The sequence below is a fragment of the Centroberyx affinis genome, unplaced genomic scaffold, assembly GCF_046629955.1.
Source record: "Centroberyx affinis isolate AG114_WGS23_722 - 3 ecotype Tasmania unplaced genomic scaffold, CSIRO-AGI_Caff_v1 ptg003562l_1, whole genome shotgun sequence".
NCBI classification, from domain to species: Eukaryota; Metazoa; Chordata; class Actinopteri; order Beryciformes; family Berycidae; genus Centroberyx; species Centroberyx affinis.
Genome location: NW_027281494.1, coordinates 277,557 through 305,257, shown reverse-complemented (window position 1 = coordinate 305,257; position 27,701 = coordinate 277,557). Strand labels below are relative to the sequence as shown.

The 27,701-nt window shown below is 41.7% G+C and overlaps 1 protein-coding gene across 3 annotated transcripts; it reads left to right on the top strand.

Moving 5' to 3' along the window:
- LOC139661612 (E3 ubiquitin-protein ligase NEURL1-like) lies at positions 1-27,688 on the top strand. 3 transcript variants are annotated; one of them, XM_071540118.1, is made up of 6 exons: positions 1-136; positions 5,390-5,631; positions 6,230-6,551; positions 18,370-19,095; positions 24,156-24,267; positions 24,437-27,688. In XM_071540118.1, exons 1-6 carry the CDS (start codon positions 103-105, stop codon positions 24,723-24,725), a joined length of 1,725 nt encoding a protein of 574 aa, XP_071396219.1. In that variant the 5' UTR covers positions 1-102; the 3' UTR covers positions 24,726-27,688. The 3 variants fall into 3 exon arrangements, with proteins under 3 accessions (XP_071396219.1, XP_071396220.1, XP_071396218.1); XM_071540119.1 differs by having other exon boundaries at positions 24,156-24,305; positions 24,481-27,688; XM_071540117.1 differs by having other exon boundaries at positions 24,156-24,335; positions 24,481-27,688.
- Positions 27,689-27,701: the final 13 nt, after the last annotated feature.

Sequence of the window (27,701 nt, the reverse complement as noted above, 5' to 3'; positions counted from 1 at the left end):
CGTGCTGGTATTATGTGGACACTGAACACGCGCGGTTACCCGTGAATATTTTGGATCCGGACCGGCAGTCAGAGAAGAGGTGAACTCACCTTGCATCCAACCATGGGAGGTCAGATAACGAGAAATACCTTTTACGGTAAGCACATTTGCCATCATATCTTTATTGTGAATCTTTATTATGGATAAACCCCGTGCTCTTGTCAAATGGAAGCTGACTGTAATGAAGTTGGATGCGTGCTTGTGCAGTCTATCCTCAAGCCTATGCTAGAAATTACTGTGAATATTAGGCTTCCTGTTAATATAAAAGAAAAGATAACACATATGAGGAGCGAAGGTGCTGCTCTAAGCCAAGTTGTTATCACCCTGTGAAGAATTTCTTTATCAATATTAGGTAAACTGTGAATAACACCATCAGATCAACTATTTTTCAGTTCTGTAACTATTAATGGCGTTTGGAGTGTTTTCTCTTTCTCAAATGTTGATATTTGTGGCATCATGTTGGAAATGCACAGTAGATGCTGCTTCTTCTTCTTCTTCTTCTTCTTCTTCTTCTTCTTCTTCTTCTTCTTCTTCTTGTCCTCTTCCTCCTCCACATTTCTTTCTATATATATTTTAGTCACACTTGGAAGATACCAAGTAGGCTAATGGAAAAATTAACCAAGTTGGCATAGAATCACTTTTTCCTGATTGCTAGCTATATATTTGTCTTTATAGTCACAAGTGGCAACTAAGCACTAGTTAGGACTACATGCTTGTGAACTGTGAGCAAATAATGTAACATGTTTTCTTTTTTTTGTTTGCCAGAAGGGCAAGTCTCTATATGCTGATTCAGCTAAGACAAAGTTGTATTTTCATTAGATCCTTGAATTATGCATGTCTGAAATGGTCATAGTTAACAGGTGCATTATTATATTGCTTTTTCCATGTGATTGTTTTGAATAGAATAGCATTATATAGGCTAATCTATTTAGAATTCCCTGCTATTTTCTGTGTTGATTGTTTAGTTGCAGTGTCTATTTTTCTTCTCTTTAAGGTTTCATGATAAAGATGCAATGTTTTATTCTGATGTGTCAAGCATTTGTCTAGGTGAGAAGTTATTGATTATATTGATTGCAATTGTGGTGGTAGTCCAAGCTTTGGTGGGATGGGGGGGCAACTCATTTCATAATATAAGTAAGTTTTGTATATTGGCAAATATGTAAAGAAAGTGTTACTTTTTTTTCAAATTGTTTTCACTGATCACTAGATGTCCTATATTGCATGAGCTGATGATCATCATATCAATTTGCTATACAAGAGTCAAATAGTATAATTATTGTTGGTTTTGAGTTGTTGCATTTAAGTTAACCAATATACAAGATTACTGTAGGGTAGCAGGTTATGAAGGCTCAGGGTTATAAAGTATTACTGAGGTTTTGGCGTGGGAATTTGAAATTAGCTATGAGGTTAAAGCAATTTTTAGTTAAGCTGGTTTGTTTTATGTGTTGAGTGATAGTTTTGAATGATTATTAGGGACAGCACCCATTGGTATGTTATGTATTTTTATAACACCGTTTATCACACAGTGTTGGGTCTTAACAGTGATCTTACATGAGGGCCATCAGCTGGCCTCAAAAGGTTACTACCGCACACATTTCAGACATGGAAAGTTCAACAAGGACCTAATAAAAATCCTACAGTCACATAGAGACTTCAGCAGATCTAGAGGAATTCACTGGCATCTGCCATCCCCTCATCTAGGAAATACCTCCCAAACAAACAGCATATTCTTTCTAAATTGAAAGAATATTATAGAATGAATACATTACATTATTACATTACAGAATAAGTACATGCATTCCTGTTTTCTCAGAGCCTGGGTCTATGGAACATAAAGTGGTTTCTGTTTTCATTTGTATGTCATCGGGTGAGACACAAAGATGTCCTCTTTAAAACTAATAAAGTTACCTAACATTAAACATAAAACTAATTTGACAACAGATTTAAGATCTGCAAACTGATTGTTTCAGATTACTCTAATGTTCAACATCTTCTCTATTAACTCCTTACGTCAGTTTTAACTCATAACCTGACACCAAATGAATCCTGCAAAGTGTACTGGTATCTTAAAAAAGTTACAATAATGGCACACAGTAATGATTATTGAAAGATGTTTTAAAACTTGATGGTGTATGAGGATCACTTTTGTTTACTTCTCATTGAAACTACACAAGGTATGACATATGACCGAAGCAAAAAACATATACGTGCCTCGTGGCTCTTTAGGATGCTGCCTGTGAGTGCTACTCCCGCGAGAGAGGGCCGTCGAGTCTTGATACTAACGTCACACCACATTAGGGGCTCTGTTGAGGCTTCTTAGTAAGACCGGGCCTGGGGATAAAACACAGAAGAGCTGCGTAGGAGGCCAGGTGACACTGGCCAGGGCCACTCTTTGTCTCTCCACTGTTTGTCGTCTCCAATTAATGACAGCAAAGGCAGTCACAATGTGTGCGGCGGTGCACTAAGTAACATTATCCTTCCTTAACCTGCGCATCTGACGTTTGTCATGGCACCTCTCTTCATCATGGCGGGGCTCTGCTCAGTGTTAACCTTGACATCGCTGTCAAGATGCATGACTTTGCAGACATGCTTAGCCAGCCACTGTATCATCGACAGTGTGGGTGCTAACCAGTGGTGCTGCTGTCATGTAACTCACATTTTGGTGTGTTTATTTAATTTGACTTTGTTTGCGGTTTACAGACTCCTAAGTAAGTTTTCTGATCACGAAGCCAGTAAACCCATTCAAAAATGTTTGGGATTTGAAAGTAAGGCTGCTTTAATTAATTCCCGAAAAGATGAGTTTCTGGAGAAAAGGGGGATTTCATTTCACAGCAGCAGAAGTGATGTTAATATATTGAAAAGGAAGGAGTGTTTGGATTGTCTCATTACATGCTGATGCATGCCAGCTGTTACACTGTTTGCAGTGATATAGGAGGTGTTTGAGCTGTTTTCAGACAGATTTCAGAATACTGTATTCAGGCTTGTGCCTAATCAGTGATTGAGTACAATACACTCCTGTTGTGTTTTCCTCAAGACATCACGTAAAAGATGACATAATGAACGCAATATGGCCGAAGGATTTGTTATGACTTCATTTAAGACCATTGTTGTGCATAGAGCACAATTCAACATTGTTCTACAGTGACGAGAGCATGCGAGGACCTCAAGGCACCAGTGTATGCTTAAACAAATACACTGTACTTTTCCTAAACCCAGAACACTTGGCCAAGGCCATCTGAATGTGTTTTGACAATAGGGAAAAAGCTCTGCGGAAATATGTGACAAAGATGCCTAATTGAGAATATTTCTGATTCCTTTGATTTGATTCCTTTGACTGCTTTGATTTGATTTGATTTGATTCATTTGATTCCTCTGATTCCTTTCTAGTTTCACCTCATCAAATTGTTGTTTTTGCATCCATGGATGGAAGTCATGATCTCATCCACTGCACAACATCTCTGCCTTGAAAGTGCTGTGATTGTATAACAGCCAGTGGTCTGGTCTCAGAAGCCACATGATGAGTCGTTGCCAGTCCTGACTGCCTTAATTGATTTGTCTCCTGGGTACATTAAAAAGCTCTTGACCCTCTGAGGTCACTCACAGATGAGCAAAAATAACTGTCTTTCAGTAAAGAGCCTTTGCAGGCTGCTTCCCTCATGCACATACACACACAGTTCCTGCTCCAACTGTAGGTGTTAAAATATAAGCAATTTTCCTAAGTCCTAATTAGGTTTAAACTATTCCTTTCACTTCCAATGTTGGCAGATTGGTGTGATTTCATGCTACTTAAATCCCTTTAAATGGTGGTGTTTGCAGAGGACTGTAGAAATGAAGTGCAGAGAACTACTGTATCAAATACCATAAAGTATGACATTCAGTTGTTATGTGATTTTTGCACATTTTATGGATGAGTTTTAAATGGTCGTGCCTTATATGTCTAATGAGAACAAGTTGCGTGGGAAGATTTCAAAGTACCTCCAAATACCTCCACAACAGCACAGTGTCCTTGGCATTGTTGTAGTGCTTTGAAGTGAAATGGGAAAACATGAATGGGGGAAGGAGAGTTCAACCTAAAAAAGGGAGTAACTGTGGATTTAGTGCTGATAATGGCTTTGAGCAATTCCTTATCAGTCTTAAACAAAAAGGCAGATGTGAAAAATGTGAAAATGACATATTTAGCTGTGGAAACAGTCATGATTCACACGGGTGTTTGTTGGAAAAAATGCTAAAAATGGAGGTACACGTTGTGAGTCAGATGTTCTCAAATGGGTCCACTCTTATTTTGCCACTTCCTCTAACCAGCAAAGTACATTTTCCCAAAACTGCATTTGGTAGCAATAATTTTATATACAGACCGTCACTCAGGGTTTTTTCCATTCACATACAAAATACACAGTATGTTATTGTTTCCGCTTGCACCTGTTTGACTCTGATTCATACAGATTGTGATTGATGTGCGTTCACTGCAGTCAATTAAACATGAGCCACATCTAGGATTACTCATAATTCCCTCATTATTATACAGTAGGAGTTGCTTTCACCATACAGTATACATGTCAAGAGCCCCAGCAGGAATTCCTTTACATAATTGTCCCTCCAAGATCCCTTACTGCTGCACTAATTTATCTGTTACAGCTGCTATATCTCGTCTTAGCTAATCATTCTTTTTACTTTTTACTTACTTCTTCTTTCTCCTGCTCCCTTTCCTCTTCACTCATTATTATTACACAAATGTTCCCCGGCACAGAGAGAAACAAATTGCTTAAACACAAACCGGTTCAAATTTGCAAGATGTAGAATAACAAAAAAGAGAAGGTGTTTCCGGAATTTAGCAATTACTGAAATTACAGCATTTTGTATGAGCTTTTCACAGCTGCACTATTCTCCATAACTGCCATGTCTCCATAACTGCCATGAGAGAAATTCTACCTTGTATTTCTTTCATCCAAGGAGAAATTTGTATTTAATTTACCTCACACAACTACACACTCTCACGTCGAGGTGTGTGGTTGTAGTGTGCACCCTTGACAAGTTAGACACAGAACCTGAATATTAGATTATTTTATCACATTTCTACTGAATTGGATATTACAGTAACAGGTAAAATATGAGCGAGGAAATGGAAAGTGACAGCAGGTTACAACCTGGACTCGAACTCATGACATCCGAGTATATTGTATAAAACAAAGCCTGCTGTGGTACCGGCTATTCTAATCTTCTACTCTAATCTAAGACTTGTATCTCCACGGTGAATTATTCAGTAATATATTTTCTGCTCGCCACCTTTAACATCAACAAGACCAGTCAGCATAATTCTCTCATTCATAACCACTTTCGCTCTTCCACCTAGATTCTCTGAATGGGCCTTTCCCCTCCACGTCCCACCGATGCCACCACAAGCCCAAGCGCTGCCTGCCCATTCAGCAGTGTGGCAGCCTGTCCTCCTTCCCTCTGCTCTTCCACCCCAGCGCCAAGGGCTCTCAGATAGTCATGGACCTGTCCCAGAGGACCGTCAAGAGACAGGCCAGCTTCTGCAACGCCATCACCTTCAGCAACAGACCCATCACTCTGTACGAGCAAGTTCGGCTGAAGGTAAGCGGGACACCTGGCCATCACTAAGCCATGGGCAAGGGTAGACTCTTCTCTGTTTCCCCTTCTCTCTCATTCTCTTTTTATTCTCTTTTTCTCTGTCCCTTTTATTCACCTTCTTTGTTCTCTCTCTGTCTTTGTCCCTGTCTCTCTTTCTCTCTCTCTCTCTCTCTCTCTCTCTCTCTCTCTCTCTCTCTCTCTCTCTCTCTCTCTCTCTCTCTCTCTCTCTCTGTCCTCTTTTCCCCCCCTGTTCTGATTTCCTCTGTTTTCCCAACTCTTGTGTGGGCCAAAGCAGCAGCTTAAAACAAGTTTCCACTTCACCTATCAGGCCATCTATGTCTCGAAAGTGAGAGAGCAGGGCAAGCATTGCCATGTGAGGAATACTGTTATCTTGCACGGTAAATGCAATGTAAATAGAGGTTCTAAATTAGACAAAAATAGTTACTCTGCAGGCGATAAACATACCAGGGGACCTAATCTTAGTGTTGTTGTTTTTTCACAGCAGATATGTTGTTTTCACCTTACGGTTGACAGAAGAGAGAAAAACACCTTAAATATTTGTCTGTTGTCTTCACTGATGAAAAATAAATTTCCTCTTCAGATCACAAAAAAGCAGTGCTGCTGGAGCGGGGCTCTGCGCCTTGGCTTCACCTCCAAGGACCCGTCCAGGATCAACCCAGACAACCTGCCGAAGTACGCCTGTCCCGACCTGGTGTCTCAGAGCGGCTTCTGGGCGAAGGCTCTGCCAGAGGAGCTCTCCAACGAGGGCAACGTCATCTCCTTCTGGGTGGACAAGAAGGGCCGGGTGTTCTACCGAATCAACGAGTCCAGTCCCATGCTGTTCTTCAGTGGGGTTCATGCCTCTGAACCGCTCTGGGCTCTCATAGACGTCTATGGCCTCACCCGAGGGGTCCAGCTACTAGGTGAGTCCTGGACTAAGAGGTTTTTTTTGTGTGTTGGGGATTCTTGGTGAGAAATGGTGAATCTATGAGTAGTATCTGTTTTTTAGGGGGGATTGGGAGTTTCTTTTTTATTGCAATTTATGGCATTTACAGAATGAAAGGGTAACATAAGATCAATCGTCAAATAATATTTGGGTGTTTTTCACTGCAGTGCTTTTCAGTTGGAAATGTTCTGTATCTGATAGTGTGAATGGTTATAAGGTGATGTTACATACAGCTGCTCCACTTTTCCCCACACCCACCAAAATAGCCCAGTGGAAAAAAAGATGGTGGGAGATTAGAGAGATTGTATAGTTACCACAGTCATTAGTATCAAAGAAATTTCCCTAAAGGGGAATTTCAAAATGTCTGAAATCCATTCTAACAAGTTCACCATTCTGTTTGATGGGTCATTAGATCAAAGAAATTAACAGCAAATAGTTCCCGCCCAATCATTAAAAGTGGTTTTCCACTGCACTTATAGACTTATCTGCAGTATGTTTACACTTTATATTGAAACCCATTTGTTAAACTCATCATATGATGAAAACAGCTGTCTCCTATTTTGGAATCAAAACAAAACTATGCAAAATGGATGAATAGGAATCCTTGCTAACACCTCACCTATTTATAAACATTTCCAGGAATTACACTGCCTCTCTCCAAAGCATAGAAGCTGTCATCGGCATTAATAAAAAAAAATAGAAGAGGCTCCATATTGTGTAGATAGTGCCATTTAACCTCATTTCTTGCGGCGGTAGTTGACAGGGAGTAGCGTGCTATCTGGTGATGGGCTGTTCAGTCTCCAGCACCAGAGCGCGACTATCTGGAGTTCAGTGGCCTTGTGGTGGTGACCAGCACACAGCTCTTGTTCTTCGACAGACAAGAGGAGGGATGATGTCAGGTAACGACACGTCTGGGGCCATTTTCCCAGACAGTCGAACCAGTGGAATGTCTCACTCTTTGGATCCAGTTATGATTCCCACTTGTGGCCCTGCAGCCGCGGGCAGGACAGGAACACGTGCGATCACACCGCTGTCGTCTGCAGGACAGATTCATGCATTTAACTTAGGCCCACATTCTGCCAACAGTAATAATAACTTTATTTATATAGCACTTTTCTAAACAAGGTTACACAGTGCTTTACATAAAAAAGAAAAGAAAAGAAAAATAACAATTACAATAAAACACAACAAGGGATAAACAGTCCAACAATATATCAAATAAAAGAGGCAAATAAAAGTTAAACCAATAAAACCATAAAAGAAAAGTAAACACAGGTAAAAGGGTGTAGATAAAAGAATAATTCAATAAAACTATGTGAAGGCCTTCCTATAAAAGTGAGTTTTAATAAGTGATTTAAAAGACAACACTGATTTTGCTGTCATATTGTCTTACTGTCATAACAGAATATCAACACACTGCCTTGTGTATTGAATTTTGTCCTTGAGGCTATGAAAATGGAAAAAGTTAAACACTTTTATTTTTGCCTGTGGGTCATGAAAGCAGCTACATCTCACTGTTTCTGCCCTGGTTTTCCCACATTGATCTATACACTGCTTCTGCTCCTGATGGCTTAATCTTCCAGCAGAGAAGCCTTAACCCTCAGTCAGCTGAAGGGTCACTTTGCTATCAGCCTTCTTGTATAGCCTGAGAACGTCACCAGTCAAGAGCATGGTATATCTCAAAGCCCCACTATTGTCTCGGCAGTTGGCTGCAGTTCAACAAGCACTTAGTCCCTGAAATATGGGCGGACACATCAAAGTCTGTTGTGTTGTGAACTGGCACATGTGCTTATTTTCCTCTAACAGAAGGGTGCATTTCGATACTTAATGATGCTTACACTAGGGTCTGACATTAACGCTGCACCAGCTGATAAATTCGGCCAAATTTCACCTGTTGTGGGCAAAGCTCTTTATCACACAATCTGTCCAGGTGGGGAATTACAGGTCCACGGCAGTTGTTTTCTACTGGGGACAAATGGAGCGAGTTGCTGTGAACAAACTCTGTGGCGTGTAGAGGCTGGAGGCTTGGCTAGATGACCTTGATTTGGCTTTTGGGGTAAATGTGCAAATAAAAATAAATAGATAAATAGTACAAAATAAATACCATGAAACAGGTAGGCTACATTGCATCACTAGATGATTAATTGTTACTGTTTTTAGGATTTTTCATACATCAAGTAAACAATATTTCAAGAAAATGAAAATATGAGCAGTGATAATTATTCAAATTTCCTCTTCCCAAAAATAGTTAACCTTTGTTCCAAGTAAGCTTAACCATCTTTGTGTCTGTGACCTCATGTGACCCCCCAGCTGACATAGCCTACAACTTCACCCAACCAACTTTTACTCTCTGTCTGTGTCTTTCATTCATTTTCAGTCATGAAGCCCAAGAGCACAGCTGTATCTGGTGATATCCTCTCTGTGAATAGCTACTTTGCCTTTCATATTTCATGGAGTAATTATAAAAGTGTCCCTGATCACATGTCAGTGCGCATTAGTATAACTGTCACACTTCTTCTGTGTAGTACCACCCGTTTTGAGACCGCTCCATGTTAAAAAAAAATCAGCACCCATGCCCCTTTGTGTCTGACCTGAATGGGTACAGAGTAAATCTCTAATGAAGACAGTTTTTACAGGCACAAAGAATCACTGCTATGCTGGTAAAAACTTCACTTCAATTTTGGTGGTTTCATGATTTTGCTTGAACTAAAACTCTTTTCTAGGTTGAACATATTTTATAAACCTAGAGCCTATGAAACTCATTCACAAGCCATGATAAAATCTTGAAAACACATAATTGTCAATCTGAAAATAATCCTTTTTTCTAAATTCCTGAGAAGTTGTCTTTTTGAAGATAGAAGGTTTTTCATCCAACGACAGTGATATACTATGAAAGGGATCAATTTTAACAAGGCTACAGTCAAATATAATGTTGGTTGTTTGTTTGTTTTGTCTAGTGGATAATCCGCATCAAACACATGCTCCACAGGATTCTGGTGCGGCGGTGTCCATTTGATCTTTTACGGCCTTACATACTGTGTAAAGGAATTCATCAAAGGCGCTATCCATCACTGTCTTTTTGGTTATGCTCTCTCTCTCAACGCTGCCTGCTGCCAAACAGTTTTCCCGGTATCAGGCCGTATTCTGATGTTTAAGGATCTCTTTAAGAGCAGTGTTGTTTCTTCTCTGAGCTGGTATCAAGGGAGTGCAGTTTGGTAGCTAGCCACCCATGCAACGAGTCAAAGGTGATCCCGAGACCAGCGAGACGGCTTGAAAGCTGAGATGGTGTTGCATAAGAGAGGAAGCTAAATTAATCTGCTGAAATCAAACTGAGCCTCGGGGGGTGTCCAGACCAACAATGCTGCCCATGCAATTTAAGAAAGATCTGTTACATCACCACACTCTTCCTACTCACGCAGCTATCAATAAAGACTGAAGTGCCTTTGCTTGGGTTTTGTACAGAACAGACTGTGCTGCTGCATCTGTGGCGCTACGCAGAGACACATTAGCCTTTAGAAGCACGGACAAAAGGTTTCCTCTTGTGCATTATATTTCTCATGCAGCTCTTTTAGTTAGTCAGTAGAGCTATATTTACACAATGTTGTCTGTGTTTGCTGTATTCTTGCAAGCAGTATTATATGGAACCTGCTTTTAGATACAACATTGTGCAGGAAAAATGGCAAATATAAAAACATTCAAAGGTGAATTGTTTAGCAGTTGGTTATCAAGGGTATAATGTTCAGAAATGTTGTCTTCCTTCTTCTCCTTCCGTCTCCTCCTCCAACATTTTTGTTTTCTTGAGTAATCCATGTGCCAGAAATCAGGTCAAAAACACTGGTCACAACACTGTTTTCAGTGTTTTTAGTTTAATTTCCCATAAGCAAAACACATACGGGAATGGCGTATGTTTCAGCAATCAAAAAAGTAATGGGAAATCGCAGCGCTCTCTTTACACATGCACGGCTGTATAGTCTTAGCAGAATGTGTTTGTTTATGGGGCAAATCCCCAGAGACCACACAGCATCCACCGCTCCATACAGGTATGATGAATTTCTTCCAAGGCAGATAAGCATAGCGAGTGGAAGCCATCTCTTGATGGATGTGAGACGCTCTACTGGGGGTTTGTTTACCAGAGGTAGATGAGTCACTTAATCACTGACAGAGTGGTAGTGATCCATGAGAATGGCGTCAGCTAACATCATCTACAACCTGTCTCTCTAGTCATTAGAGAAGAATCCAAAATGGCTGCCAGATTGTCAGCCGGCTCTATACCTCTCAGGTGATTAAGAGGAGGGTGTTGACATCAATCATCTGTGTACATGGCATTGCAATACATTAGGCCTGTAAAACATCATGGTAGAGAAACCATCAGCCGTACGCTTTCCATGCTTACTATCACTCTGCTAGCCATCACTAACTTTTCCACCACAGGGAACAGAGCCAGCCAAAAAGATACAGCAGGCCACAGTGTTCGTTTGAATGCAGCTTATACAGTAGGAGCTAGATTTTGCAGGTCGATGATCTTTTATTCCTGGTGCCGTTTTATCACAGTCTGTTCAATATTTGATCATTCTGCCTCAAAGAATTAAGCGCTTGTTAACATTCATATCACAGGTTACCTAAATTAAAACTGAAACTGATGCTTGTTAAAGATTACTGCACCTTTGGCTCGTACCCTTTTTATCTGCAGATGAAGAGATAGTGTGAAAACACTGGAAAGGTCTGTGCTGCACAAACATGTTTAAGAGTTGTCTGAACCTGATTGTGCTGTACTTTTCCTTTCTTTGTGTCTATTTCTGTCTGTGTTCACACAGACCTCGCTTCTTGTTTCACTTGTCATCACAGATATTATGTGGAGTTATATGGGGATTTGATACGTGGAAATGGTTTTAAATCAGCAGAGTTCAGATAGGTGCAATGTGACGTCAGTAGCCGGATAGCCATACAGCACAGAACAATGTTAGGGTCAGCCTGGTTAGCTCTAAGGACAATGCAGGTGAAAATGGCTCAGTGTTTGTTTTGAAACACAAAAGAAATGATGAAGAACAAAATATATAACGCATTGAACAAGAGCAATATGCAGATTTTTGCTCACAATTTACCAGCAGGAGTTTGAATTATGTTTTTATACTAAAGTGTATATTTAATCATGCACAGCTCCAAATTGTTGCGTTTAATACACAGAACATTGTGTTCCTGCTTGTGTCCACAGGGCTTCATACTAAATAAGGGGGGAGAACTAAGCCCTTTTGTTCATTTTGATTGATGAAGACATTTGATATGCCTGAAGGGTCTAACTATCCTCAAGTAAATGGATTCTATACTAATACATCCAATTACTTGTCTGGTGCTTACAGCCAAATCCTCCAAAAACAATAAACTGAAAATTCAGCATGGTAATAACAATGTGCAAAGTCATCTGTCAAAAGTCTGTTTCCAGCCAAAGGCAAACAGCAGACAGTGAGAGAGAAAGGCATGGGAGATGCTAAATGTCTCCTTATTATAAACATTTAGTAATTTCCTTGAGCTGAACTCTTTTGGCAGAATTAGGCTAAAACCATGAATCATGCTAGCGCCTGTCGCTCTCTTTCTCTCTCTCTCTCTCTCGCTCTCTCTCTCTCTCTCTCTCTCTCTTTCCTTCCACATTCCCTCTTTGGGTCTGCTGATCACACTAATAAATCATCTGAAAATGGATCCTGTTTCAAGTGATTGGACATTTAAACCTGATTAAAGTCACATAAAAATTTTGCAAGAATATCCTGTCCCAAGTTCTCATATTTTGGAAACTTTGTTTTAGAGTGTCCAGGTCAAGAAGACCATTCAGGCCGTTTAGGACCCTCTCGATACCTTTTTTGGATAACAATCTTAAAGCTAGAGCTGACTGTGCTCCAAGTGTTTGGTAACCTTCTCCATCCGTTTCTAGCATTGTCCCCTATAGCTTCACGCTTGTCTGTTTTTCTTACCCCCACGGTCGACTCTGCAGCCTGGAAGGCCCGCCATGCCCCTCCTCGGCATTCAGCCAATTACAAGTCACCAGCCTCTTCCCAAGCCCAGTGTTAGCCAGTTTAACATGCTAACTTTAGATGCTATCTTTTATTTTGCCATAGAGGGCAGAGAGTCTGCAGGTTTTCATTTGAACAGAAGCTGATTTCACTGATTAGTTCCTCCTCTCTGGTTGAAGGTGTGCTGCTCAGTGAAACCACCTGCTGTAGTGTTTGGATGAAGACCTGCAGACTCTCCGCCCTCCATGGCACGAGTGCCCATCCCTGCTTTAGACAAACTCTTTGTTAGCCAATAAGCTAACCCCAACGCCACTGCAAAGTCAATTCTGCATGTAATTTTAGAATATCTGTGAATCTTTTATTTGTTATCAATCATTTTTTGGTTAGCTTCCTTTGATGCCAAGCTAAACCCAACCATGTCTACTTGCTAAATTTAACTCATTATACATCAAACAATTCACACAGATTATAAAGAGAGGGTACATATTGTTTCTGTGCATTATATTTGTCAAGGTATTGCATTAGCCTAACATCTCATACTCCATCTAGCCTCTGTGGCTGATTACGGTCTATGGCTGATTCACAGTGCATTCATGTTGAGGATAATGCACAATATGTAGGTGAAGAGCACCATATATATTCATAACAGCACAACATCAAGTGTATTATCATTGCCCCACTTATACCATGGCCAAAGATAAAAGAAAAAAAACAAGGACTGTGTATTCACCATTCCCCTGCAGACAAAAATATAATTTTGGATGTATTCACTCCCAGTTTTTTGTTAAGCTCCCTTTGCTCATTCCGCTTTGTCTTAATGTTAGGTAACTAAACCAATTGTTTCAGCTTCTCTATATACTGTATAATTAACATATATAGTAACTAATCCACCGATTGGAATGGATTTTAGACAGGCTCCTCATCCCCATGACACATGTTAAAGTTGATATGCTGTTCATAATTCACTGCTATATTTATGAGAATATCTTAATTTTCCCTTTATTTCTCATTTGCACCTTTGTTATCCCTCAAGTCGTTCTGTACGCCCAAGCCTATCAGACAGTTGGTCACAATGGGATGAGGGGACTACAAACTAAAATGTTGGCCAGTCTTTTGACCTAACATCTGCCAGTATGTACACATTGGGATTATGGTCTATGTATTTATGAGAGCTCTGTTTCAGATGATCTCAGTGCTTGGAATTTATTTGATTTGCTGAACCAAAATAAATGCCGCTGGACAGGCTGTTGCGCCTCAGCTGTGATTTAATCGGCCCAGATGGAATTGAACAGATTTGCAGCGAAATCAAAATAGAAATCGTAATGGAGCCTGTCAGGTTTGGATCTTGGGAGCTGCGGGTTGTAGAGGGGGAAGCCTTCAGAGGGGAAGCTAATCACTTTCAGATGACCAGAGTCTAGTCTCAGCTGAGATGTGTGTATATATATATGTTTGTGTGTGTGTGTATATGTGTGTGTGCGTGTGTGTGTGTGTGTGTGTGTGTGTGTGTGTGTGTGTGTTCTGTAGTTTTCACAGAGGTTCGCTCCATCTCTCCTTGACCAAAACAATGAGATGAAACTGTAATTGAATAAATGTGTTTACGATCAAATTGAAGCACCAGAGACAGCAGAGTTTACCCAGGCAAATGAAAATATTCAGGATACTCTAAAAATTGTATACTTTGAATATACTGTAGGCCACAAATTCTAGCAATTTTGAAAAGAGAGGTATTTGGCAAAAACAAGAAGTGTGTAAGTGTGTTGCTATAAAAGCAGGGATCAGTCAAAGTGCATGTAGTGTTTTCTGCTCAGGAGCGTCTTTTAAGTGAACTTGGAGACATCGCGCCCTTGTGACGGCCCTGAAGTGCTGAGCGAGCTTTTCTCCGCTGCCATTTGTCATCTCGCCGTGTCCCGTTTTCTTTCCACGATCACAGTCCAAAAAACCAGAAACACCTGGCGCCGGACCAAAGACTCCGACTTGATCTCTCAAAAACGCCACATATGTGTCTCCTGTTGCACATGGCATCCCGGATACTCAGAGTTCATTCAAACTCGTGGACTTCTCCTGCAAATTGATATCTTGAGACCGCCCCTCCCACTTTGCGCTCAGACACATGTACTCGTGCCACTATCTTCACAGGGATACCACTCCTTAAAAGCTCATCAATGTAGATTTTCCCCGGAGACCTTTCTCTTTTTTTTCCGTGATAAGCGAAAGCCCCCTCTCTCTCCTTTTTGGGACAGACACACAGCCCTCCCTCCAACCTTCCTTCTCATGACAGATGACTTCACTCACTCACTCTGGACAGAGCCCTGGATAGGCCCCCTAGGCATGCATACTTAGGGCAAATCCCCAAACAGACACATACACACGCATACACACACATACACACACACACAATTGGTAGAGTTGACCTTGTGTAGAGGTTGCGGCTACACTAAAACCCCCAAAAGCCCCCTAATCCTATTCCACCGGGCCAAGGAATGAACTGAACCCTCCCTGTCCATTCAATTCAATGCCATTGTCTGAGTGTTGTTCAAGACTAAAAAAAGGCATAGGATATTAAAAAACGCTTTTAAAAACAGTTGAGTAATGCATCCACATTTTCCGCTGGAGTCCTGCTGAAAGATATTTCAGGGTGAGGTGTGGCAAGGCTGTTTGTTTTGGCATCGCAGTATTGAAAAAGCCTTTGCAACCGTGATAAGTTCGACATCACTCTGGGATCTGTTCACAGAGTGAAACAGGATGCCACTTTTTCAACCATATCCTGGACATCCTCCTTTCCCAGTGTCTAACATTCCAGCAACTGGTTTTACCAGATTGAGCCAAGACTTTTTGTCTCTGGCAGTTTCACCTTGTTTGAATAGGTAAATGTGGAATAGGTGAGATATTTACCTGTCCATGTATGCTTTGCAGGCACAGGTTCGGGCGTGGGTGTGTGCGCTCTTAACTCCTCTTAGACAAGAAATTTGTCCCTAATGATCAACAAAGGCGAGTTGAGTGAGTCTTGATTTTCGATTTTTCTCACAGCCACTGTGGTAATAAAACACCAGAGCCAGGAGGTCAGCCATTGGCCACTCAGAACAGTGTCAGTCTGGAATGTGTTCATCTTGTTTAAATGGTGTTTTATTCCAGTTTGAGTAGCTGGAGCTGTTCAAAGACTCAAAGACCACTTAATTTTACAAGGGCAATTTCAGCCATGCACTTAATCACGTCTGTATTGTTTTCTGTCGTGATTGAAAAAGTGATTACAATTTTCTCTCGCTATTCAAAAGCTTCAAGGACTTTAACATTAAAATTTCAAAGAAGAATATAATCACCATTATTCTCAATACACCCCATTATAAAACCACTGGAGCGTTGCCAAACGAAGCAGTGAAAAGGGGGAACTCAAAAAAAGGCGTGTTACGTTAAGCCACAGTGAATTTATTATGAATGCCAGGCTTAATTTTCTGACATAATTGCTTCAAACGATCTTCAGAGGACAAAAGATGCAAGTCTGCACCTGTCTGTGTGTGATTGACATTTTAATGAGTGAGCCAGTGAAACGCAGGGCAATCCATCTGAGAGGAACCAGCTTTAAACCCCCAGCTACCAGACTAATCACACTTGGCCCAATGTCAGCTGTAATGAAAAAAAAAGCTCATGCCCCAAATCAGGACAAAAAAGATTGTTTGCCATTGTGTGCCATTGTATGTCAAAGTCTGAATGGTTTTAAGTGACGTTCTATACTGGTGTGGCCGAGTCTGTCCCGGGACTACGGATGTGTTAGTTGGTTGTGAAAACAGTGCGTGGCGTGTACCTTACCCCCATGCATGCAAGCATGTTGTGAATGTTTGTACACACACACACACACACACACACTTGGACACAGGACATGACAGGACACAGACGATAAACATAGTGCATTGTGTATTTGAAGCTGTGATCTCATGGCGTGACTCAATGCTTTTGTATTCATCAGGTGTTTTATGTAATTCTATCCCACCCTCCTTTGAGACGAGTATCAGGAAGGTCACATTTTCATTTGGCTTGTCTCTTTATCTTAGATTTTTTTTTTTTTTTAATCTTTTATCTTCTTTTTTACACTGGGTAGAAACTTCCTCTTAACGTTCCGATTCTTCTCACGGCTTGTTTTGACGGCTGTGTCAGTCTCAACAAACAGAAATTGCAAAGCGCAGAAGGCCATAATGGCAAGAATAGAAATTATCTCTTGTATCCCGTTGTCGGCTAAGTTTGCCTTGAAGATGATAAGGCTGCTAATAATAAGAGCCTCATGCTTGGTTGTGGACACTCTTGACTGAGGAAGTAATTAAGGTCAAGCAGTTTATCTGTGGCTGGCCGGAGATGTGCTGTCTGTGTGATAAAGAGGGGGTGGTGAGGGTTTGCCCTTTCTCTCTCTCCCCACTCACTGTCCAGCTCCCTGTCTTTATCCTATCTATCTTTCATTCTTTTTCTCTCCGTCACACACTCCCTCTCCATCTACTTCCCCATAGGGGAAGCCCGAAGCAGAATGAGGGTGAGAGCCGCACAACTTAGCCATCATGTCAGTCATCCCTCGGCCAGTCCCTCTCCACTCTTCTCAAATGTCCAATCAGGCTAATTTTAGCCCATGTTAGAGGGCCGTGTTAAATTTGGCAGCCTGTCCCTAGGCGTGCTATGATGCAGATCCGTCTGTACCAACTGTGTGCTTGGATAGACAGGTTTGTTTTTTTTTCTGTCAATGAACTTCCCTATTCAGTCAGCAAAATTAGCACTGGGAAGGCTATTTGTGAGCGTGCCACACAGCACACACACAGAAATATGATATGGTTTTTAGAACGCTTGTCCCTTTCTGTGACAGGGAAAGGCCATTTTTAGCTCTCAGACACATAGCTGAAAATGTTAATAGTGCACAGAGGCAGGATACAGTACATGAAGTCACTGCTGCTGAGACTGTGTGTTATGTAAACATATAGGACTGGTGGAGGCTCAGTACAGCTATTTGAAACCTAATTACTGTACATACACTTTACTTCTTGACAAAGAATAATGGTATGCCAACTTCATTAGAGAATGGCCTTTTATAAAATTCCAAACTCAGGATTTAATAGCTCATAAAAAATGTTCATGCTCCAGGACCTTAATTGTGGTAACACTCCATGAAGACTACAATGCGCAGATAAGAAAGTGTGGCCCATTATCATAGGAAACCAAGCCACGGAGAGAGTGGGAGCCTAATTGGAGTGGTATCCTGTTCGGTTCAAGTGCTTGTGTGTGGTTCAGCTGTAATGGGTTTGACTGTGGCACTGGGTACAACTGGAGTGCCGAGAACACAGCTGAGCTTTATGGTCTTCGCAGTGGCTTCAGCTGAATCACTTATTTCTACGTTACATAAAGCTATTATGTTGCTTTTACTGTGATACAGCCTTTGGCCTCCAGCAGTGTCCTCACTTAAAGTTCTGATCTCTCGCTAAACTCAAAAACATTGATTTATTTGTTCATCTTTCTGAACTACATACTTTTATCACAGAGAGAATGTATTAGAAGGAATTATTAAAAAGCGGAGAAGCCTGGAGCCACCATTTGATTAGCGTGACTCCAATGTATGAGGAATAGCTTATAATATGGACAATGAATGTAAAACAAACCATTGGTCTGCCTAACAATGAAAGATGAATACTTGAATGAATACATTAAACAAGGTGTCCCATTCAGATTAGTATCTGTGGATGGTTATACTCTCATGTTCAAGTTTTCATTTCATATAGCAAACGAGTGATTACATAACGTCTCTGTGTTTGTCTTTTTCCACAGACAGTGAGATGGTCCCTCTGGACTGCTTGCGTCCTCGTTCCTTTACTGCCGCCCACCGGGCCTCCATTCAGCAAAACGGTGATGACCCGCGCCTTTCCATCAGCCTGTGTGACCTTAGCCTGCAGCAGCAGGAGCTGCATCTGGAGGAAGAAGATGAGGAAGAGGAGCAGCTACAGCCTCTGAGCTCCAGCTCCTTCTCTTGCCACGTGCCCCAAAACTCTCAAAACTCCCAGCAGTGCTCACTGCTGCCCAGCCTGTTGGACACCGATCTGCACTTCCACTCGGTGCGTGGCGTCCATGTCACGGCGCTGGATGAGCAGACGGTGGCGCGGCTGGATCACCGCGGTGAGGAGAGGACCCTGGTGTTCACCAGCCGCCCGATGCGCTGCTCAGAGACGGTCTTTGTGAAGGTGACGAAGGCAGGTTCCACGCGGCTCGGGTCTCTCTCCTATGGCGTGACGTCATGCGACCCTGCCACCCTGAGGCCCAGCGACCTGCCCTACAACCCAGAGTCCCTGGTCGACCGTAAGGAGTTCTGGGCGGTGTGCCGGGTGCCGGCGCCGCTCCACAGCGGGGATATCTTGGGCTTTGTGGTGAATGCAGAAGGGGAGGTCATGATGAGCCATAATGGCATCAGTGCAGGGATGCAGCTGTGTGTGGATAACTCCAGGCCGCTCTGGATGTTCTACGGTCTGCATGGCTCCATCATGCAACTCAGGATCTTAGGTAGGTTCACTTGTGTTGTTTCTCAAATACTGGTTTGGGAAAAAAAATATTTTTAGAATATGGGTGCCCAGGAAAAAAAGAAAACTTTTACACTAAAGGGTAACATACTCTATTTATTAACATTTAAAATAATTTCAATAGATTTCACTTGTACTGTTGGATCAAAATGGAGGCATCCACTTAGGGTGTAATCCTGAATATGAATACTGAGTACTGAATAATGAATACTGAGTCCCTAGCAGCTGCATGGGTGCTGTCATGTAGGTTATCCTGACGACAAGCGAAAAGAGTTTTTCCCTACAAATATCAACAAAATATCCCATTACTATAATTAGTATTTGTTTAAATAGTGTTGTTGTTGTTATTGCTGTTGCTGATTAGGTGTACCCTTTGGACAGCGTGATTGTTCATTAGTAAATATTATGAGTCAGGAAATATAGAAGTGTTAACAAGAGCTTCTAGGTACGTCAGTTGTAGGTAACTTTTTCCATTCAGAAGTAAATGCAGCCTCTGGTCCTTGAATGACCCTCGGAGGCTGGATTCCAGCTCAGCCAAGTCATGAAATAGTTTCGCTCTCCCTCGCTTTCTGTGCTGCTCTCTGAGTTTTTATCAACTCATATATCTCTCTTGGAATTTACATTCTCCACCCACGGTTTGCATATGAATGTAAACTTTGTATCTTCAGTTGAACAGGATTCCCATCAACTCAATTGTTATTTGGCTCCAGCAGAAATTTTAGACAATTTTACCACAAGATCAACTGGAGGTATTGTGAAATAATTCACACTTAATCAGAAGTACACACGCACACACACACACACACACACACATACACTCACACACTAACTCTGCTCAGTTGGTATGCATGACAACCTCTCATCTCTGGATGAGAGTGTAAAAACCTGCCTTGATCAAAGCAAGTTCCCACTGTTTGGTGTAGAGATTCTAGCTCCCAGGATTTGGGTCCACTGGGAAGGCTCAGGAATATCAGACTCAAAATGACCAGAATAATAACACGTCAAAGGCTAAATAATGGCTGACAGGTTCAGGAACTGTTGGAAATGGGGAATTAATGACAACCAGTGGTGGTGGTTGGGGGTTTCAGGCCATTTTTCCTTCCATGAGGTTTTCCAGTGGTTTCCATTGATTTTGATACAAAGGTGTAAATGTTGGCAGATGAATGTATTATTTGTTTTTCCATATAAATGTTGCGGTGATAATATAGGCAGAAACAAAAACGTGTTAGTTGAAGATGCATGGCAATTATATTATTATGCTTGTTGGGTCAGAAAATATTTTTAGTGCAGATACAGTAAGGGCATTGTTGGAGTTTCCATCCAGTTTGGAAAATGGCAAAAAACGTGGGTCAGATGCAAAAATAGTTACTAATATCGCCAAGAGATCCCATTGAGCAACACGTCTACTCTGTATTAGTTTGTATCTGAAGTGAATAAATTAATAAAGCTTTAGTACATTTTGTAAGAGTTTAATTAAATTTTGAAATATGTAAAGCTGACTTAACTCAATTTTAAGAGTCCTGCACTTAAGGGATTTAAAATTCTCTTTATTCATATGATGGAGCGGTAGCTATCACTTGAATGCTAATTATGTCATTATGATATGGCTGTGAAATACTGTGCTGCCTGTAAGCAACAAATGTGAGTGCTTTGGATTTGTTTACAAGACCTGCAGAAGCTGGCATTTTGTCTTCATGCCTTGAACACCCTGCTGCTCCACCCCAGCTTTGTATTCTGACCATGTTGTTAATGATAACAGCTCTGTCCCAGCCTGTTAGACTGTTCTCCTTACAGCAGGACCGGTCTTACTGTAACATCAGGTTAAGGTAGGCGACTGCTTGAGGCCCCAGAGGCCAGAGAGCCCCACAAAAAACAGAAATAGAACTAATATAAACTTATTTTTCATTGATTTAAAGAAATGTACATACTGAAAACACCCCTCTTTTTGTTACAGTAAAAGTTATTTCCATCTTGAGTCATGGCCACCCCCTATACTCAGTCAGGCTGTAGTGCTAGTGGGCTATTCCACTTCTAGCACAATATTGCCTCTTGACTTAAAGCTTATTTGTCCTACCACTGCCAAAAAAAACTGAAGCAAAGCTACCCAAGTGGTGCAGAAAAACAAGAGAAGAAAATAGAAGTTTTGCTGACAACGTTTTTTCGTCAAAGAATCAACTGTTGCTAGGTTTGCTGTTAGCAATATTACCACATCTTCCAAGCCCAGCCCCTACAACAACAGAAAGGATGGGTTAAAAAAGGTGAATGTTGGGATTCAGGGGGCCCCATGCATGCCTTCGCCTAGGGCCCCCAAATCACTAACTCCACCCCTGCCTTACAGAATACATAATTAGGGAGGATGTTTCATGAGATCCTCACATCAAAATGCATTGATACTTTAGTATTTTATGCATTTTTCCCCCTTTTTGCTCCTATAATTCATTTCCTGGTTACAACCGGTCAAAAAAATGGAAATTGCATTGCATGTAATGTACGATCCTCTCCTCTCCTCTCCTCTCCTCTCCTCTCCTCTCCTTGTGTAGTCTATCAGACCGGGGCTGAGGAGGTTATTTCTGTCTTGCGTGGGCTCCCAGCAGCCAGCATTATGTATCTGGAGGGGGGCCCATGATAGCTCCTTATGATGCCCTCCATATGCATTATTAAAATGTAATTGCATGGAGGTTTGAAATGCTGGGTTTTCCACCCACACTGCATTCCCATAACACTGGTCCTCCAATCCTCTCTCTGTACTTCCTCTTTCCCCGTGCATTTTCTTCCTCACTCCCCCTCTCCTCGAGTCATTACCCACTCCAGCTGTGGGGAGTGCATTTGTGACGTCTCTGCTCACCCACTCAGTGCAGCCGCACGCCATGAGTTGCCATGGAAACATCTAGTCACCGAGGCAAGTGACAGTTTTTCATGGTCGGGTGTTGTCAGGCCTGTGAAGTGGAACAGATGGGAGTCTGTTGCTCTCACATGGTCATTTTGTCTGCGTTGTCTTAGAAACCAAGATTTGACATTGTGCATGTTAGCTTTCAGAATCAGTAATGTCCAAGTTAACTGTTTCTGCATCACAACCCTGTCCGGGTGTCGTGGTGTGTGTGTGTGTGTGTGTGTGTGTGTGTGTGTGTGTGTGTGTGTGTGTACATTTGTTTCTGTTTCTTGGCTGTTTCTGTGGTTGGCTGGAATCATAAATCAGGAATCTGTCAGATGCCGGCATAGCAGTAGAAAAAGAGCTCGGTGAGGTGTGGCAGAGATCCCCACATTTGATAAGCATGTGTTGAAAGCCACCATAGACACTCTGGATTTTTTTGGATCCTCATATAGGCCAGCCCACAGTCCCGCCTGCATAGCCAAATGCATTTCTGCTCCCACAGCCAGCGGTAAATTCATATAATAAGAGAAGGTGAGAGGTACGCTAGATGAAAGGATACATAAATAGGCATGAAGGTTATTCGTTCTGTCTTATTAGAGGTGACCACGATGTTTGCTAACAGCTGGGCTGTCACATAGGTCTCATTAAGTGGGTAGTGGTATGGATTTATTTGTAGTCTTGCACTGTATATATCCTACTGTATGCACACTTGTATGTACACTTCTGTATGCACACTACAATCTTTAAAATAATAAAAAGATGACTGAAGAGTGTATCTCTGCAAATAGGTACAAACATGTTGGTCCCAATAGTAACCTTCTTCAATGGACAGTGCAATGGACTTGGAGTCTTTGCTATATCTGTTGATTTTTGAGCAGAATACTGGTTGCCACATAACCATGTGTTTGCAAAGGCTGCCAAGCTTTGTTTATGTAGGTTGAAACTAAGACTCCAGTAGTCGGGGTGAGCCAAAGACATCAGAGTTCAAAGAAATGGATAAGAGCACATTGTTATCAAAGCTTTTTGAGATTTTGCCTGTTAGAGTTATGCATAAAATATGTATTCTTGTCATAGCAATAAACCTCACAAATACAAATATTTTATTCATTTTTATTTTATATTATTTTTTTGCCATCTTTATTTAACCTTTGTGAGCAAAGTCAAGGCACTATTAGGGAAGCAAGGAACTGTCATTGTAGGAAAATCTGGTGAGCAAATTACTGACAAAATGGGGTAGGTTGTAAACTAACAGTATTAAATCATTTGACACATGGAAGGATGGTTGTGCCAAGCTACCAGCCGGCCAGACAGCGTAGCAATATTTCCATCATGGTCAGCTGAAGGACAATGTGTAAACAACAATGCTTTATGCTTGCCAGACAGACTAGATCAGAATTTGTCTGTGGAATTGGCATAGGTATTCTCCTCTGTGAGGTGAGATGAGCTGCCAGTGTGAGAACTGATGCCAGGGCTGATGGTTATGGGCGGGGGAGCCTACTCTGTGGAACCGTTCTCTTCCATGCCCAGAGGGATCATGGGCGAAATGAAAGAGAGAGAGAGTGAGAGAGAGAGAGACAGAGAGAGAAAGAGAAGGGGGAGTGGGGGGTGGGGGGGGGTCCATGGCGTCCCAGGCGAGACTGCACCACCTCACAGGCTCCTGACTCACTCACAGTCACCCACACACACACTGTGGACTCACAAGTCATCTGCAAGGAGATAGCGCAGACTTTGTGTGAGTGTGTGTGAGTAGGTGTGTGTGTGTTTGTGTGTGTGTGTGTGTGTGTGTGTGTGTGTGTGTGTGTGTGTGTGTGTGTGTGTGTGTGTGTGTGTGTGTGTGTGTGCGTGCGTGCGTGCGTGCGTGCGTGCGTGCGTGCGTGCGTGTGCGTGAGAGGGACAGACTGAGACAGAGAGAGTGAGAGATGAGCCAAGACATCCGCTCTCCTTTTGCTAATTATCAGCTCTGACTAACTTCTCAGAGCTGCACACACTGTGACGGATGGGGAACTTAGTTTTCCAGTTACACAAGCGTTACATTTGGCTCTGTTGAACACTTGAGTCAGCCCATAGAACGCATAGATTATCTGTATCTTTGTACACAGAACAGACCGAAACAGAAAATAAATCAAAAGCGAATCTTTGGTAAGTCACAGTTGTCTTTTCTGCGCCTCCAGGCTCATCTCTCCACCCAGACCTCCGAGGGCCGTCGGTCCCCAGCTCCCCGTCCTGCACACCCAACACCCCCACACTGCTGTGCAGTGGCAACTCAGAGCCCAACCTCAACACATCCTTAAACATCAACCTCAACTCCAGCCTCAACACCAGCTACCAGACAGCCTTCACTTCCTCCACAGGTTTGTCCATTTTTTTTCCATATCCTCCATATCCATATTCCATATCCATCCTTTCTCTTTTCTCTCTCCTCTCCTTTGGCTATGTCTGTCTCCACCATGACATGCTCCCTCTCCCTCTCTCTCACTCAATCTGTCCTCATCTCAGGTACGACCCCCGGCTCTCCATTCTCCAGCCACCCAGAGTCCCCTACCTTCCCGTCCTGCTCCGGCTCGTGGAGCGACGAGTGCACCATCTGCTACGAGAACGTCGTGGACACGGTTCTTTACGCCTGCGGACACATGTGTCTCTGCTACGCCTGCGGCCTCAAACTCAAGAAGATGGCCAACGCTTGCTGCCCCATCTGCAGGAGGACAATCAAAGACATCATAAAGACCTACCGGAGTACGTAGACGTGAAAGAGAGGATGCGTCACATCAGGGAGGTTGTCAAAGGCCATCTGAGACCTTGTAGAGACGGACACAGCATATGTGATTTATGACTTAGCTAGAGCCATCAAAGACATTATATGGGCCTAGCAGAGCATAAAAGCCCCGCTTGTTTGTGTGTGTGAAATCTGGCTCAGGTACACTACAGCAGGATAAATCATAAATAACATTATATCTATGTTATGTCAAATGCATAGCCTTGGAGAGCCACCAGTGATGTCTCCATAGGGACCCAGCAATGAGATTCATCAGAGTGCATCAAAATGATGGTGTGGTCATCAAAAGAAAAATCATGTGGTACAAATTGCAGATTGGACTGGCACCTCAAAGCCACAGTTTGGCCCACTATTGTCCAGCGACTTGTCTGTGGTCTCTGCATCTATTGTAGAGGAAGTGTAATCTGAAGAGGCATCTGTCTTACTTACTGCAGAACAATAACCCTCCAGCCTGCTGGTGATAGCATCGCCGTTAGGTAGTTTCAAAGAGGTGAAGCTGTCCAGAGCCGCAGAGGACGCGAGGAGGAGAACTACAGTATCTGTGGTTTCATCAGCCACTCCTCCACCGTTTGTCAGAAAACATCAGGTCGGAAAGTGTTGTTTTAGAGTGAGAATCAATCCTCCTCTGAATCTGCCTGAAAATCACCACAAAACAGTTTTACCAGAGGCTTTCTGAATGCATCTCCTGGTACCAGAAGCCAGTGAGGAATGAAGAGGAGAAACAAAAAGGTTTTTTAGTTTTTGTTGTTGTATTTGTACAGTTAAGAGAAGTGATGGAGAGAAAAGCCTTGGAGCACTTCTAAAATGTCCCATTTTGAGGATTTTGAAATGCATTTGTTTCATATAAGTGCTCCTCTTGCAATAAGATACAGTAAAATGCATAAACCTAAAGGCTATAGTAGTCGTTAAAGAAGCTATATTTTATGTGATAATTGAAGTGTTTTGCAGAATATCCTCTTGCTATGCGCTGTGCTTCTGTGAACAGATAGGAGAGATTGTGTGAAGGGTAAAATGTGTGAATATTCTCGCCATAGAAGGTCACACAGTGAATGAGGATGTAAATCAATGAAGATGGAAAGAGAGAGAGAGAGAGAGAGAGAAAGAGAGAGAGGGAGAGAGAGAGAGAGAGGATGTTGCATGTTTACGGAGAGAGATGAGACACAGTGAAGGAAGGGGCACCTTTGCAGTGCGTCTGCACAGCATTCAGTGGGAAGAAACTATTTGCTCAGGCACACCAGCTATATCCAAACCCTGTAGGACGGCCCGTAAAAATGTGGGACTTGCATGGGTCGCACGTCCAGCTTCTTGGCAGTCACCGCTGCCATCTCTGGCTGCTGAGTAAGACTGGTGGAAGGGATGAAAAGTCATCCAAATAAATATTGGCGGACAGTGTAGTATTTTTTAAAATGGCTTATCCTGAAAGGCCACAAGCGGATGATGAATCAAACTTTTTCTTATTATAAAATCATGAAACAGTTTTATTATCCCGCTATAAGTTGCTGCTTACTTCAGATTACATGTTTCTCTTTAATATGTAAAAGTAGAACATGAATATTTGTGTTGGATAACGTGGTAAAAGTATTTCAGTGCACTGTGTTTACAAGTGGAAAAAAAATAAAACTGTATTCACACGTGTGCAGTTGGTGACAAGGATGTAGCTTGTTATTGTTAGACTGTGTGAGATTTACATTTGAATATCAGTTGCTGAGTGCTGCTTTCTGTCTTTAAAGCAAATGTTGAAGCAAACTCCTTGGACATTTTCACTTGACTAATGCATTATGTACCGCTTTGAATTGTAAAAAAAAAAAAAAAAAAAAAGAAAAAATAAGAAACCAAGCCATTTTCAGGTGTTGAGACATTACTCAGTAATTTGTAAGATAGTTAAGTGGTGATTTTATTTTTTTCCATGGTGTCCAAGCTTGTCATCTCGCCACTATCAAAGGAAAAATAGCAATTGTGCAGTACAGCATTCGTGTCATAGTGGCATCTTTCTATACTTGTGTGCCTTCAAGAGAGGAGTCTGGACTTACATTAGTCAGTTAGGCTACAACACTGTGGAAACCAATTCTGTAACAAGAGGACTCTTGAGGTTCATCTTAATCCCGAGTCACTCTTACATGGTTGTGATGTCTCAGATGGAAGAAGCTATAATAACCGCACAACCTGAGTACCAATGCAAAGCTATTGTGTTTGCAGACATTTCAGTGTGCTTGATATCAGTGTATGAAGTTCTTCACTGCTGGTGATAAAATGTCTAAATATCGCCTTGTCCCCTCTGTCACTGCATTGCATAATACTGGAATTTTGTTGTGCTTGAGAGATGCTCAGCCTTTACATTTCTACCTGTTTTTTTTTTTCCTGACCAAATATGACCTTGCAGAAATGAAACTTTGTGAAACATTTTGATAGAAAAAAAAATTATATTGATGATGATGATGATGATGAGTGTAATAATAACTGTACATTATGAGATTTATTTATTTTGTCAATGCTATTATAATGAATTATCACTGTGTTTGTTTTATATGTACCATGTCAGAAAAAAAAAATGTAAAGTAAAGTAAATGTAAAAAAGTATTGTTTGTTATTTTATTGTTGCAGAGGTAAAGACTATAGAAAACTTTATTCCCCTGTAAGGCACTGTGGTTGTTTTAGCTAATTTTCACGATAAGATATGGTATTAATATGGGATTATAATGAGTAAAGTTGGTATTGCTTACCTAATTAGTTGGTATCCAAATTATATTTTTCCTGCTTTTGCACATTTAAGTCCCATCTTGCCATTTATGTTGTAGTAGAGCTGGCATGAATAGTGCTGTGATAGACATAATCTTGACAACCTGTTTGAGATAGTTTCTCAAATGTGACCAAATATTTACAGAGTCCAAACAAAACCAGCAAGTAAGTGAAGGAAGTTAGAAGGAACTTTGTGTGTTTTGGACAA